Raw genomic sequence first — 16,190 nt, 5'->3', positions numbered from 1 at the left:
GACTGGGGAGCGTACAGGCGAGGGGGTGAAGGATTGCGTGCAGGTGCCGGGGGGCTGCCATGGGTCGTGGAGGTGGCGTGGCGGCTCCGTCCCACTGCTGGGGCCTGTGGCTGTTCGCCGCCCTGTCGCTGGCGGCGCTGTGCTCGTCGGACCAGGCCATCCGCTGCCCCGTGTGCTCCGAGGAGAGGCTGGCCAGCTGCCGCCTGCCGGAGGGCTGCGAGGAGACGGTGCGGGAGCCCGGCTGCGGCTGCTGCCCGACCTGCGCGCTGCCCAAGGGCGCGCACTGCGGCGTCTACTCGCCCCGGTGCGGCACGGGCCTCCGCTGCTACCCTCCGCGTGGCGTGGAGAGGCCGCTGCACTCGCTGATGCACGGCCAGGGGGTCTGCACCGACGAGAGGGAGATGGAGGACAACTCAGGTGAGGAGGGGGGGGGAGATGGGGAGGAGGGAGGGGGGAGGGTAGGGGGTCAAGCATGTGACCTCGTGACACTTCCTTGCACTTCTTCTCAATTTCCGATTCCCTCCCGATTGTACGAAAGCGTGTGCGAGCCACAGGTTTCGGTGTCCGAAACCCGACGTGGCGTCTCCACGCCCCCCCCCCCCCCCCCCAACCCTCCTCTGCTGCCCCGGGGGCCCTTTACCTGAGCCGGGAGACCGGGAGCGGTGCCACAATGTGCCGCCTGTTTGTCCCTAATCTCCGCTAAACCCGCCAACCGGAGCGCGAACACGCAGCAGCTCCTGATGGGAGAGCGCACACAGTCGCTCTGCTGTCCTGCGGCCGCCGGCTGTGAAAGGGGGGGGCGGAGGAGGGGGGCTGCTGTAAGACGCAGAGCGCTGAGGTGGGCATGTGTGTGTGTGCGCACTGCGCATGACTGCAAGTTGGACCACACCTGTTTTAGTGAAGGAACTGTGCGTTCGACAGTCTTACTGCACGCTGACCTCGTCATGTCGTGTTACAGGGAGATCCTGCAAGTAGCTGTGCAGGCAGTGCGATGCATTGTGTTGCTGCTGAGTGTGTGTGTGTGTGTGTGTGTGTGTGTGTGTGTGTGTGTGTGTGTGTGTGTGTGTGTGTGTGTGTGTGTGTGTGTTTGTAATGGGAGGCGGTAATAAAAGCTGCTGTATGAAATGACTGTAATGGAGTGTGGCCAGTCTGGGGCTATTAGAGCTCTCTGCGATCAGTAATTCACTTCATGGATGCCCTCACTCATTCTTTTACTACTGATGTCTCTATCAGGCTCCTCTGGCCCCGGCTCCTCTTCCTCCTCCTTTGTTATTGCATTCCTCTTGCAAAGAAGAAAGTCTGTTTCCACTTTCACGCAGTGGGATGTCTAATGCTGGACGTCTTATCTGCATATCCAGCTCGCTGCTCTGACGTTAACTTCTCTTTCTCTGCTCTCCACAAAGGGAGTGGTGTCGATTTCCATGATGCCATATGAGACAATTGTTTCTGAAGTGTCGCAGACGAGGTGGTTCCTTTTCATTGTTTCCAGATTATCGACTATGTGGCTCGCCGCTGCCTCCGCTGAGCTCCCAGACAGTCGCTGTAATGGTAGTCGGCTATCTGCTAGCGCCAGAACACCAAAGAGCTGGAAGAGCTGTAGCCGGTATAAAGGCTCCCCGGACGCCCGTTCTTGGTTGCAGCATCTGTTTCCCCTGGCCTAACAAGCCTTCGAGCGCATCGCCCACCGCCGTCCAGCTCCTTCATGAGGATGAGCTCATCGCCACTCTCGCTGCCAGAGCTGAAATTAGAGCCTGCTGCTCCCTGCGCCGGGCCAGCATAGGTTAGGCCGGCACATAGCGTGACTGACTGGAATCAGAAAGAAGAGGAAAGCTGTTTGGAGCGTGATTAAAAAAAAACAAAAAAAACCCGAGGGCTGCTCTCAGTTTGGCCCCGGCTCCGTCGGTCCACAACATGGACTGTACATGAAAGTGTTCGTAGCTTCCGGGTCTGAAAAATGAGACCGATGCGGAAGTGGCTTAAGCTGCAATACCATCGAGTGCCATTAGGGGTCGGCTCCAAAAAGCCTCCATAGACTCCCATTCAACTTCTCTCATGAAATACAAAGTCAACAACATTTCTCCATGAGTTATCTCTGTGTTTTCAGCTAAAGTCGCTCCTTCTTATTAGTTTTCTGACGGTCCATCTGAAAATAATCCCGTCATTAATTAGAAAATAAGCTTAAAAAAGATGTTGGTTTTTTTTTTTGGGGGGGGGGGGGGGCGTGTCTGTTTGATTAACAGGTCCTGTGGTGCGGTCAGGTCACGGCTATCTGTGGGCGGAACGAAGTGTCGTCAGGTTTCCAATCAGATCAGTCAGATCCACCGCTGGCTCCTCCCCCAGCTCGTCCAAATATGGTCACTTCCTGCACCAAACCACTCCGAACTAGCAAAGATGGCGACGTACAGAATGCAAACCGGAGGCTTCGTAACGGCCGTTCACAAACCGACGGGGTGACGTCACGGCTGGTCGCCGCTCGTTCCACACCCGTTTGTCTCGCGGGCCCGAACATTACCGCTGCTCTTTTGATGCTGCGTGGTTTCCGATTAACCGGCCCCCGAGGCACCGGTGGGGAGCCGCGGGTCCTTTTACCCTCCTCCTCGGCGCTGGGCCGGCGGCGAGATGGAACATTTGGGAAAGTGCCTCAGATTTTGTTTTTTCGTGTTCTGTAATCTGAGTTGTGTTTGCCTCCACACTCTTTCTCACCCCAAGAGTCTGTCATAACAAAGCAGGGGAAGCTCGGCTGCCCAATAAATCAATTGTGCCGGGCGGACGCTCAGATCGTCCCGCGTAAGAATGTTCGGTGCGAACCGTGGCGGCGCAGAGGCGATCGGAGAGAAGCGAAAAGCAACTCCAGTCGCAGGCAGGAGATTTCCTTTGTGGGGCATTCGCCGCACTTATGCATTATTAAACACGGGGGTGCATCTCCTGAATACATGTCTGACACTGTCCCACTCCTAGCAACAGGGAACATGCTAGATAAAAATAGAAGAGGGTTTTCAAAAACCAGGAGAATTCATAATAAAAAAGGAGCACATCTCGGCGGCCCATCGAAGGGAATTTAGGGCTCCTGCAGCGCATCCGAATCTCACTGCTCTCGCGCTCCTCGCTTCATTTTCAAGGCCGGCTGACGAACCGGCCGACGAGAAAAAAAACAAAACATGAAATCGGTCCGCTTCTATCCTCCCGAGCTGAATTTCCATAGCAACAACAGGCACCATCCTCCATATCACGTCGACGGGTCTCAAGACGCCTAATATCCCGTTCTTAGAAGCCCCAGCTAGACCGCCGTACTCAGAATACATCACGGTGCGTGCGTTGGCGTCGGCTACCGCGTTCCTGCCGAGTCCGTCCCGGTGTCGGGTGGTCAGACCCCTCGCGGCGAAGCGGATATTATTTACAAGCCAATACAGATGTCAGATATGAAAAGTCTTACACCTACAGGCACCGAGGGAACCGCATGAATGAATGAAGCTGTCAGCGGAGACTCGGTTCACACACACACACACGGGCAGCTCTTTGTGAAGACGGGAGGGCCGAATCCTCCGAGAAGTATTTGATAGAAATGAGTATTTTTTTTTTTTTTTTAAGCAGGTGTCCCTCGACATTGTGTATTTGCTTTCTTCGGGTTGTGCGGTGCATTTGTACAGCTGGGGGCTCTCGTGCGCCGGTAAAATGCGATCGGCTTAATTGCTTTTCCCTCGGTGGGACGGGGACCCCCCGCCGGCGTCGGAGCCGAGAGATACACAAACAATCCGGCTTTTGTCCCGGGCCGCGACACACACCCTTGAATGTGAGGACATCACGGATCCGCACGGGGACACAACTTCACGCGAGTCAGGAGTTCAGGAATGAAATTTTTTTTTAAATAAAATCCCACGGGGATCTACGTCTCCATCTCTGATAACAAACGGCTGTTTTAATAAGACGTCCACTTCCCTGACAGATCATTTTTCGTGAAGATTACGTCCTACGTTTAAGCAACGTTACACGAGAGCGTCTTTAACGTCATTATTGGCACGGCGGTGATGCGTACTATTGCGATTATACAACAGGTTACCAACTAAATCAAATATGTAATCAAAATCTATTCATATTTGTGGGGCAATTTGCTTTCAGAATATCAAACTTTTAGTTTGTGTCATCTCCGTTTCCATGGCAACACACGGGGTTATGACTAACGACTGGAAAACGATCAGTCGCGTCAGTAGAAGCGAATGTTAACTCCCTCGGGAAGTAGGCCGACCCCTTAGCAACGACCCTAGCAACAGAGAGGATTTCAAGTCCGTTTTATTGCTTCCTGGAGATGGTTTCTCAAACTGAATAAATACAGCACATAGAAAAACTAAACTGCTGAGCTAGCTCGGTCTGGTTGGAACTAAGATATCCGCTGAAAAAAAGAAATCGATGGACTCTTAGATTTTAGCACCGTATCACGTAATAAAACCAAACCACTCAAGCCAGCCGCCGCTAGGATTTGAAGCGCGCGACTATCCGCGGTGTTACGGTACGGGTGCTGGGAGCGACAATAAAGGACCAAAAGAGACCCGATTTCACCAAACGGGTCACAATTAATAGACCTATAACAAGTAAAAAACTAACTTTATATTGCACATTATAAGAAATTCAATTCCAATTCTATATATTGCGAAGGCAGAGTGATATTTCTAGATGAGGGTGTGATGTCATGCTGATTTGAGCACGTTCCAAAATGCACCGTTGAACCAATCAGATCTCTGGGTTGGAAACTACTTGTCGTGTAATTCGTGTGTCAGAAAATGCCGCAGTGGCGAGTTCCCCTCTCTTCGCACGACCCTGATTCTGCACGCGCGCTTTAAAACAAGAATATTCAAGTGCAAATTAAGTTAATGGTGCAACCCAGAATAGTTTGACCTAATTCAGTTGCAGCTGCAGGTTCCCCTCTATTCATAGAGCCGCTCATCACACAGGGCAGAAGCGGTGCATGGACACAGCCAGGATTACCCCTCAGTACGACGGGAGTTTACTCACATCTCATCTGCAGGAAAATAAACGTACAGAAAAAATACGCAGGCGGGCGATGGGAGTTTAAAATTACACCTCGGCTCTGTTTATGCCGAGTTCTGGTTTTATCTGGATGAAAAACAGAACTCCTTCCTGAAAACAGAGAAAAATATGAATCTCAGAGGAGGTGGTGAACCCGCGTCCCCCCCTCCCCCCTTCCCCCCCTCCCAAACAGACTTCACTTTCAACACAGGACCATGTTTTCATCCAAGATTTTTTTTTGTTCCGTACAAAGAATAATAATGTTTATGCTGATGATGATCCATCTGGAGGAGATTCGGCTCCATCCGTCACTCATGTTGTTGTCGCTGATCCACACCTGTGTGCGAATGAGTGTGCGTGTGTGTGTGTCTGTGCGTGTTATATCTGGCTTATAAGCGCTTCAGGCCTCAGGCTGAAGAATTACACCAGTTTTAAAGCCAAAGCAACAGAATTATTTTCTTCAGTCAAAGTTAAGAAAGCTGCTGTTGCTGAGAGCGATTACATTCCCTGTGATCTTAGTTCTGCAGGCGCATTAATGGGAGAAATATTCTTTTAAAGGTGTCTGTGAAATTAAATAGAAGTGTTTAGGAGTCAGTATTCAAATAGGCATGTTTATTTCTTCTCATTATTTCTGCTTTCTCAACACTAAGTCTGTTTCTCTTTTGGCTCAAACTGACAGACATCAGTTAAACTGTATGAAGCAGCGTCGGTGATTTACTACCAACTGTACTTCTGTCTTTCCCTTGACTTGGACTCCGTAAAGACGTCCCAGACTCTCATGACTCTCCTCGGTAGTCTTGAACAGCGTTCTCATAACAGCATCAGGCATCAGCTGATGATTAACTGATTCGGAGAAATCTTGTGCCTGGAAACCGACGGTCAGACGCTGACACTCTGGCAGCATCCAGTGTTGACTGAAAGCAAGAGCTTTTTTTTTTTTGGTAGGAAGCCGAGGTGGCTTTTGAGCTGGCTGCCAGAGAGCCACAAAACATTTAGGAGAAGTCGCCTCCCCCTCGGATTTACGTTAGAGATCCTATCGAGTGTCATGAAGACGACACTACAATCAATAAGTTTTCTTCATAATCTGAAACCAGGCTATATTTGGACAGAAATTAAACATAAATGAATAAGATGACAGAGCAGGTGGGACTAACAAACAGCGTGCATAAATTTGATAATGTTTAACTTAATATCTCAACAGTGCTAAATTATACTAAAACAGCCCCGTCTTGGTCAGTGAAGATGTGAAGTTGCTGATGCAGCGCTGATACTACAGAGGGTACGATCGGCACGGGAAAACTGAATTCTGAAAAGTACCTGGTACCTGTAGCCGGCAGAGGAAAAGGGACGTTAAATTTATAGGAGTAGAGATTCATTTGATCAGGCCGAGTTGGATTATGTCGTCTCTGTCATCTTTCATACACCTGTAACCACACCAGTCATACCTGTAGCCACACTAGTCATACCTGTAACCACACCAGTCATACCTGTAACCACACCAGTCATACCTGTAAACACACCAGTCATACCTGTAAACACACCAGTCATACATGTAAACACACCAGTCATACCTGTAACCACACCAGTCATACCTGTAAACACACCAGTCATACCTGTAACCACACCAGTCATACATGTAAACACACCAGTCATACATGTAAACACACCAGTTATACCTGTAACACACCAGTCATACCTGTAACACACCAGTCATACCTGTAAACACACCAGTCATACCTGTAAGCACACCAGTCATACCTGTAAACACACCGGTCACACCTATAATCACACCGGTCACACCTATAACCACACCGGTCACACCTATAACCACATCAGCAGAAAAATGAATGAAAACAGCAAAAACTAGAGATCCAGCAGATTTCAAGTTGCTCCTTCATCAGACTTCTTTTCTTGTAGTTTCTTAAAGAATTGAATTAAAGAACATCACCCAGGAGAAAAAGTATCTGCTAAAACGTACGCCAATATAAAGATACCCGGGGTGGAAATGTGAGCTCGTATTGGCTAAAACATCAGTTCGGTTCCAAATCCTGTAAAGAAGTTACTTAGCAGCTCTTCTTGCTTTCGAGACTTTTTCTATCTCCCTCACTTTGAGTTCCCTGAAACGATCTCCAGCGTTTCTGTATTAAAATGAAAGCATGTAATCAGCCTTTAAAAGGGTGCATCTCATGTTTTTCTCCATAATGGCCTCTCTTTCTATTTCAGAGCCAAGATCTGAGTTATTGGAAGTATAAAGCCCTGAAAAGTCCTCTGCCAATCTCACGGAGCAGAACTAAATATTTATTTGAGCAGGATATTTGTCTTTGGGGTTTACGAGCTCAGCCTTAAAAGCCACTCAGAGAGGAATCTGAAATCCGATGACCCCTTCGTGTCACCGTTCCTCGGACTGCCAAAGAGAAGGCAAACATATAAACAGACACATGTGTGGGTTGGACTCGTTGTCACGGTGTAGATTCAATGATGTAACCGCAATGAACTCGCGTAAAGGAGTTTTTTGCACGACGAGTGACGCTCCTGATTTGATGTCTTTGCGGCAGAGCAGCAGTCGACATGTGAAAACAAACATTTAGGTAAGAACTTGATTGGGCAAGCGATGCGGCTTATTGTGTAACAGAATTCAAAATTTGTCAGCCAAATGCAGACAACTGGAGCCAATCAGAGTCGTCATGCTCTGCTATTAAAATGAGGTAATAAAAACTCTTTTGTTTCCATGGATTTTGGTGACTTAGCTTTGGCTTATTGCATTGCACCAAAATACCAAAGAAGTCAGGTGAAGGCCAGGTCCTGATTATGATCGTTTCCTCGAGACTTTCCCTTTATCTTTGCTGCGCACCTGTGACGGGCAATAAATCGCAGAGTGTCGGCTCGGGGCTGATGACGCCCTGCAGGAGTTCTCTTTTCAACGCCGCAGCGCTGGTGATCCAAATCAAATGAAACCGCAGAGAGAAACAGGGACTTCCCTTGTGAAAAACAGCAGTGGTAGCAAACAGGACATGCCACCCCTGACCCACTTCTGAACCGCTCTGGCTCGCCCTGCGAAAAGAGCGTGCAATTGGGAAAAAGTGTGAACTGGCAGAAAAAAAGAAAAAAAGAAAAAAAAAAGGAGAGAGAGAACAAGTTGGAACGAAGGAAGCAGCTGAGACTCTGTTGGCTCTTATTGTGGAGGAAAAGTGCTGATGGGCAAGGCTTTACAGCGACAGGACTAAAAATACAAACAGCCGAGAGACACTTCCCCCCCCAGACGGGCCGAGCCAAGCGAGATGACTGTCTATGAGGGTTTAAAGAAACTCTGGTCACAGGGCTGTAAAAACTTCTACTCATCACCAGAAAATGAGGGACTTGCTTGAGAACTAGAAAAAGCTTCCACTGGTTTGGACTCCTTCGTGCACTGCGAGCCTGAGAAAAAGGCTGCGCAAGATTAAGGAGCCTACCGACCGTTCCTTTCCTTGTCGCTTTTGCCAACAACAATTAACTGGATACCTGGCAGTGACCTGAGATATTAACCAGAGCTCAGATCTGGTTCAGTGATCAGAGTGAGAAACTGCTTCAGAAAATGGAAATGCGCAGTTCAGAGTGCTTTGATTCCTGTGCCAGTCTGTGTATAAAAAAAAAAAAAAAAAAAAAAAAAAAAAGCCGTTGGGTTATGAGCTGAAAGCACAAAGCGCTGCCAAGTCTTTCAAGCCACAGGTGAAAGGGGGAGATATGCATGCGCACGAAGAGGGACACACTTTCATCCCTCGTTCTGCCCGTCTTACATGTCCCCCCCCCCCCCAAAAAAAAAAAAAAAAACCACACGCTCACCCGCATGTGCCCACTTGTGACAGTGTGGATACCCTCTAACAACCTCCATCTGGCATCAGTCGGGGTTGTTGTGGAGAGTAATGAGGGAGGGGGTGATGGGGGGTGGGGGTGGGGGGTATTTCCTGAGGAAGCAGCTGGGTGCCTGCAGGGCCGCAAAGCTGCAGGATTACAGGGATGCAAAGGTGAATGCGGCCCAGACCACAATGTTCACAAGGGTGGCAGAACAGGGGTGGTACGGTTCTTTTAAGAAAAGCCTCACAGCTCGTGGCGCCTCGGCTGTGGCGCTGAAATCAAAGAGTACCGGGGGGCAGGAGCTGAGGTGCAGATTACCCCCCAGAGCGGCGCCAGCGAGGCTCAGCGTCCTTGTGGTTAACCTGGACTCCTTTTTAGCCTACATTTCACCACGTTCAGCTGGAAGTCGAAGGACGAGGGAGGACGAGCAGAGCGGGACGGACGGACGCTGCCCTAAATTACGCTCGAATTGGGTTGCCCCGACAACCGTAAAACAAAAAGCCCTGCGCATGTTTTTGGACAAACTCGAACACGTAACACGTTTGACAGTGGATTTCAGACGCTAATTTTTTTTTTTTTTTTCCCCTCTGTTTTAGCGATGGAAAGGCAGGACGAGATCATCCTTGAACACCCGAACAACAGCAACATCCGGTGCAGCCCGCAGGACAAGCGCTGCATCCAGAAGACCCTCGCCCGACACCCGCCCAAATCCACGAATCAGAGGAGCAACACCGCCAGGGAGGAGACCAAGGCGGTGCTGGTGAGAGAAACCGCCTTTCCGCCTTCCTCATCGGTGTTCGCGGAAATCGCCGAACCCCGGCGATCCGCTCTGTGGCTTCAGGGCTTCCTCGGCCCCAGCAGGTGTTTCGCATTTGGGCTTTTATAATTCCAAATCCACAAGCGTAACAGTCGGGTTATAAATAGTACAAATTACTTATTTACAGACCGTAACATTTCATTGCGGCCTTGTGAAATAAAGTTCAGGTGCATATTGACATCAACATCAATTTGCCGTTTTAAGACTGGCGAGAGGAGCATCATTACGGCCCCATTAATCAGCAACAGGCGCACATTTCAGGGCTCTAACGCAGATATGTGTTGCAGGAGTACGTAGCGATACCACCTCCTACACACAGATTTATCCGGGCCGCCCACCCGAACAGGTTCACCACGACCCCAAATCCTTTATAGACATTTATTTTCTATTATCTTTTGGTTTTTATGTCTTTGTTGGGATGCAGTCGGCCCGATTGCGCAGATGTATTTAAAAAAAAAAATCCTTCAGAATGATGGTTTGGAAAGACACTGCAGATGATTCACAATGCTCCTATCAGATATAAGAGTGTAAAGGAGTTTATTTTCGCATGGTGACAAATTAAACCTGTGTGGTACTGAGTATATGTTCACGGGTCGATCAAAAAGTTGCGGAAATGTCCCTGTGGCGTTCGAATGCAGCGCAGCACAGCGATGCTCACACAGCAGGAGGAAGAAATAACCTTCATGAGGAAGTATTCCAAGTTGATCAACATCAGCACCCGAGTTCCACACGTGAATCTGCAGCTGAGAAACATCAGATTTTGGGTCAAACTCTGGAAATGGTCAACAGAGACAGAAAGTCTACGGCCATGAAGCGACAAGCCGGGCGAAGTGTTCTGAGTGACATTCAACGTTTCAAGAGGGGGCGGAGCTTCACTGTCCGAGACCGAAGAAGGCGCGTCAGGTCGGGAGACATCAGGTGGATTTCTGTGACGTTGGCGGTGGTTGTGTCACCGTTAATACGTCCCCCCCAGAGTCAGACTGCCAACACCGAGTTCTACTGGGACCTTCTGAGGGGTCTGTGGCACCATGGCAACAGGGTTCTCCAACATGACAACACGCCCGCTCACAGTGGAGAAGAGGAATCGGTGGAAATCACTGCATGGGCTCACGAACACTTGATTGTAAGCAGGCGTGTTGAAGACTTTGCTCCTAAAAAATTTGACCCAAAATCTGATGTTTCTCTTCTCCAGTTTCTGGCCCGTGGTGAAATCACAAATGTTCACGTACCAGCGGTCGCAAAAACATGTGGAACTCAGGTGCTACGGTCACTTCCTGCTCCTAGCTAGCAAGATGGCGACAACCAAAATACCGAACTTGAGCCTTCATAACAGCCGTTCACAAACCAACGAGTGACGTCGCTGTTGGCTGTCGCGTGGTTTCAACCCAACGTATGATCGTTTACTAAATCCAACCATGTGATTTTTTTTATGTTTAAACCTCCCCTTCCTTCATTTCCGATCTTGGCGCCCTCTAGTCCACTGATGGGAGTATTACACTCGGGCGTAGTTGAATGATAACATAAGATGGTTGATTTTTAAGTATATGGCTAAACTTTGTCATGAATTGTTTTTACCATTTTCGAAAGTTAAAGAATTTTGCACAGTTTTCTCAAGAGTTTTCTCGTGTCAATAGAAATGTCTACGTACGTCTATGTTGGTAACTTTGCCGGCGAGCGAACATGAGATCCAAACGTCTTTCTCCTACAGGCCCCGTGTCGTGCCGAGCTACAACGGGCGTTGGACAGATTGGCCTCGAACAGCCGCACGCACGACGACCTCTTCACCATCCCCATCCCCAACTGTGACAAGAACGGAGATTTCCACGCCAAGCAGGTCTGCGATTTCAAGCACAACACTCAACATGAGCTTAACTGAAACGCTGAGCCAATTTGGCCGCGTACCGCTGGTGAACTGTGAATTTGCGCGACGCAGCCAACACATATAAAAATGCCTATCTTCGCGCTTCATACGGTCCCTTTCAAAACCAAAACTCAAACCGTGCCTGCAGTCGATGACAGACGGTCTTCCGGGTTCAAGATCAACACAAACGTGTCTCCAAGCAGGCTGTCATGAAAACGCCAAGACCTTATTTTTCTAAGCTCGCACAGAAAGTGATTTACGTTTGAGAAATCAAGACTCTGCGTCCTAAACTGTCGGACAATAATCACTTTACTGCCATGATGGATGCAATTAGATTTTGGATGCAGTTCCTTTTTCTGCTTTTTTTTTTTTTCGCTTTGTTATTCTGCCTTTGCAAAGATTGGGCAAACACGCAGATAATCAGTGAAAACACAGATAAGGCCCGCGCGTGCAATCAGAGCGGCAGACGCGGAGTCAGTGATAAAAGGAAAAGCTGTGCTCCGGCACCAGTCATCAAAAGTCTGAGCTGAGTCGATTGTGTAACGTGGTTCGAGTATCTCTGTCTGCTCGGATTCACAGGCATCTGTTTACTGTTTAACTAAAACGGAGCTGTGATTAAAAAAAAAAAAAAAAAAAAAATATTGGGAAGTAAAGCACAGGTCATTAAGGACAACTGGGAATCATTTCATGGCAGGGCTGCTCTCAGATTGTAAACTAAGACTAAATCATTATGGCAAACACACGCAATAAATTTTATATTCCTGGAATTGTTCACAGGGGGGAATGTTTGGGGGGGTAAGGGGAGGGCAAATAAATAAATAACTTAAAAGACTTGTCACACTTTAAGTTTCAATGACAGCTCGGTGTAATTTACACTCCATCTGACCTTTGATTCGGGACAAAGTGCTTCAAAACAATGAAAATGTCTTCGTCGGATTTTAGCCCCGTCAACAGAGCATGCTGTTTATTTACAAATCCAGCAGACACTGATCCATTTCCAGTGGTGTTTGTGTGCCTTGCCCCCCCCCCCCTTCCCCCCTCCTCTTTTGGCTTGTTTTTGTTTCTGATGTAAATATCCTCAGCTGTTACATTCTCCTCCATGTTTATCTCTATCTCTGTGTACAATGGCTATTTTTTGTTGATAACAATGAGAAGGAACCAAAACATTCCAAGTTTTAAGCAATAAAACCAAAACATCGATTTAATAATATGAAGTGTGATCAGGAAAAGGGTAACAGACTGTTCCTGTTGCGCACGGAGGAGGAGGAAACAAATAACCTTTCATGAGGAAGTACTTCAAGGTACGTCGCTTTATCAGCGTCGGCAGCTGAGTTCAACACGTTTTTGTGACCGTTGGCACGTGAAACATTTCTGATTTCACCGTGGACCTGAAACTGGAGCAGAGAAAACATTCGATTTTTAAAAAAAAAAAATTTTATGCGCTGAGCAGATGTGTTGTCATGTTGGAGAACCCTGGTTGCCATGGCGCCACAGGTCGGTTCAGGTGGTTTGCAGCGAATGTTTTTCCTCAGAAGCCTCAGAACCACAAACAAACACTAAACTCATGCTAGCAACCAGCAAATGGACAAAAACAACGTCAAAGAAAACCCACCTGACGTCTCCTGAACCTGACGCGCCTTCTTCGGTGTCGGACGGTGAAGCTCCGCCCCCTCTTGAAACGCGACCGTCACGCCCGGTTCGTCGCTTCATCGCCGTAAACTTTCTGAAACATTTCGAGGGTCCCTGCGGGACGGTTTCCACAGTTTGACCCAAAATCTGATGTTTCTCTGCTCCAAGTTTCAATCACAAATGTTTCCCGTACCAGCGGTCACAAAAACGTGCTGAACTCAGGTGCTGATGTTGATCAGGAGACGACACTTGGAATACTTCCTCACGGAGGTCATCGCTTCCCCCTGCTCAGTGAACGTCTCCGCGTTGGCCTCCGTTTGTACGCAAACGCAGAAAAAAAAAAAAAAAAAAAAAAAAAAGTCTCCGAACTTTTTCATCGAACCTCGTGTATAAAACGAGCTAAAAAAGTTAGTGATGAACTCACAAACATCGCCCGTGTAGGAGTAAATAATAACCGGTCCGTGTTTACGCCCGCAGTGCCATCCTGCACGCGACGGCCAGCGGGGAAAGTGCTGGTGCGTGGACCAGAAGACGGGCATGAGGCTGCCGGGGCCGCTGGAGCTGCGAGGCGATCTGGACTGCCACCAGTTGATGACTGCGACCCTGAGGGATTGAGGAGGGAGGGAGGGGCAGTTTGGGGAAAGGGAGAGAGGGGGAGGGAGTGGTGGGAGAGGGATGGGTAGGGTTGGGGGTGCAGGACCAGCTACTGGTGCTCATTAGTAGAACTACATGACGAAAGGACTTCATCCTTAAGCCTCCCGAGGCCGACGGTACTCGAGCTCTTGCGACAAGAAGGAAACCATTGAACGGAGCTCTTTTGCTATTTTTGTTTTCTGTGTCGAGAGCGTGCGATTGGAAAGTCTTCTGAGCACTTGTTGTGTTTTGTTTCTACGATGTGAAGTTCAGACTGATCGGAGTCTTTAGACACATGCGCTTTAAAGTACCAGGTGGCAGGGAAAAAAAGAAAAGAAAAAAAAAAGCACACTTCCACAAGTGTAGTTGTGATCTTTGTGGTAATGAGTGTGTTGTTTTTCTCTAGTCAAACTTCAGTGTAGTATTCTTTAAAAAAAAAAAAAAAAAAAAAAAAAGGAAAGGAAAATGCATTCACTCCAGCCGGTAGTCCGACATGAGATCAAACAGGAGCTGTTAGCGTGTGTTTTATTCTTTCTGGAGCATTAGATCAGTTGGAATCACTGCATCGGGACAATCCAGAAAGATTCTCCGTCAAAGGACTCGTCTTTCAGACAGTTTGTGCAACTTGTGGCTCTCATTTTACTGTTCTACATTTTCGTTAAAAAAAAAAAAAAAAAAAAAAAAAAACGCCCATCTGGTAACGTAGGTTAAAAGCAAACCATAAAATGCGTTCGCTGAAACACAAAGTCGAGTGCAGCGACGACGCCGGAGCAGCAATAAAAGATGGGAAGAGCAGATGCAAAAAGGGAAAAAAAACAAAAAGAAACGAGGGGGATAACGAAAGGAACGCGACAACCGCCTGTCTTCAGTTACCAAATGATGAAGCTTTTCACACCACGGAGACCAAAGTGACAAGTGAGATTAGTCCGAAAATCGGTATCTCCGAGAGCCCAGAATAGCTTTGCCTCCTCACCCGGTGGTTCGCTGGTGCACCGCTGGCAGCCTGAAACTCTGCACGCTGCTGATAGGATAATCTGGTTTCTCCAGCTGGTGCTCTCGTGTTGGTGTGAATACGCTGCGACGTACTGGATTTGTCTCCAAACAGGCTGCTTGGCAGAACTTTGCTGGTGCTATTGATTGTGCCAAAATACAAAAAAAAAAACACAAAACAGAAAAAAAAAGGCTTTTGCACTTTTTTTTTCTTTTTTTTTGGGGGGGGGGTATTGTTTGGGATTGGATGCGGAGCAGTTAGCCTCAGCGAGGGTGAGGAGCAGCGTCTGTACTGTACGCGCCGCTGACGAAGGACTTCCGCGCGTGTCTTCAACGTGAATGTCGAAATACAAAAAGTAACATCAGCTTTGCGCCGTCGCTGCATCTGACCCGGCCGAACGTTTCCGGGCGGTCGGCGTTGTTCAACTTGCTGCCGTGACGTGTTTTTAATACACAATAATTCGAACGGTAGCAAAGCCACTTTTAGCTGACAGGAAGCTTCGAATCAGTCCCCCCAGGATTTCCAGAAGTGGGTTTTTTTGTGGTGATTTTTGTTGTCAAAGATGCTTAAATGCTTAAAAATTCTGATGTAATTTGCAGAGGTTTAAGTGATTTTGTTGCGTACAAAATTGCTGAAATTAGGAAAAGTAAAAAAAAAAAAAAAAAAAAAAAAAAAGTCATTATGTAATCGCTTCTTTTGATACCAAGCATACTGCACATCACAGAAGTATTTTAGCTTCAATCTTTTTTTGAATTGTGGGGTTCAAAATTACAAAAGAAATCCTAAAAGTAACAGCTTTACAACAGTGTGACTGCATCATATTAATTCAACACATATCACAAGCAGAAGATCGAAGTGCAGTCTTTTATGATTTAGACGCGTGTTTAAGAAGTACTTCAACACGCAGTATTTCTCAATCCAATGATAAGACCATTATTTCCCGTTAACCCTGCGGCACTTCCTGTTTATCCGGTCAGGCAGCATGTGTTTGTTTTGATTAGTTAAGTTTTGTTGATATTTGTTTGAAAAGATTTACATTGTGCCCGAAACCTTCGGCAAAACTTCTAATTCTTGAATTCTTGCGTTCACAAATCGCGATTTCCCGCAGGGACCGTTCGCTTGGAGGACTCCGGTGTAGCAGTCAACGATAAAAACAGTGATAAGCAGGAACTTCCACCAAAGTACAGTGCAGTAATATGAGATATGTTGAAAAGATAACGACAGATATTGACAGCTGCGGTCACACGTGGATTTTTGCCTCTTATTTCTTTCTCTATCTCCAACCCTCTTGATTTGACCTCAACATGAGTTAAGCTTTAAATATGACTTATTTGAGCCTAACCCACTGAAGAGTCTCATTCAGCTCCAAACGGAAATAACAGAAGTGCCATGAAAACTAGTATTAG

The 16,190-nt window shown here is 47.7% G+C and overlaps 1 protein-coding gene across 1 annotated transcript; it reads left to right on the top strand.

The window, feature by feature from the left end:
- The first annotated feature begins 59 nt into the window (after nucleotides 1-59).
- Nucleotides 60-13,784, top strand: LOC138634675 (insulin-like growth factor-binding protein 4). Its single transcript, XM_069721735.1, has 4 exons — nucleotides 60-417; nucleotides 9,450-9,613; nucleotides 11,379-11,504; nucleotides 13,638-13,784. Exons 1-4 carry the CDS (start codon nucleotides 60-62, stop codon nucleotides 13,773-13,775), a joined length of 786 nt encoding a protein of 261 aa, XP_069577836.1. The 3' UTR covers nucleotides 13,776-13,784.
- Nucleotides 13,785-16,190: the final 2,406 nt, after the last annotated feature.

The sequence above is a fragment of the Brachyistius frenatus genome, unplaced genomic scaffold (assembly GCF_029030835.1).
Source record: "Brachyistius frenatus isolate BFR_SWC_R1_liver_20210118 unplaced genomic scaffold, ASM2903083v1 Contig_271, whole genome shotgun sequence".
Classification (NCBI taxonomy): domain Eukaryota; kingdom Metazoa; phylum Chordata; class Actinopteri; family Embiotocidae; genus Brachyistius; species Brachyistius frenatus.
Note: the sequence above shows the minus strand (reverse complement) of the source record. Positions and strands in the feature narration are given on the sequence as shown.

Excerpts from the sequence above, each read along its gene's own strand:
- LOC138634675 (XM_069721735.1), top strand. The coding sequence starts at position 60 with ATGGGTCGTGGAGGTGGCGTGGCGGCTCCGTCCCACTGCTGGGGCCTG. Across the intron at positions 418-9,449 it reads GGAGATGGAGGACAACTCAG|CGATGGAAAGGCAGGACGAG; the intron begins GTGAGGAGGGGG and ends CCTCTGTTTTAG. Across the intron at positions 9,614-11,378 it reads AGGAGACCAAGGCGGTGCTG|GCCCCGTGTCGTGCCGAGCT; the intron begins GTGAGAGAAACC and ends TTTCTCCTACAG.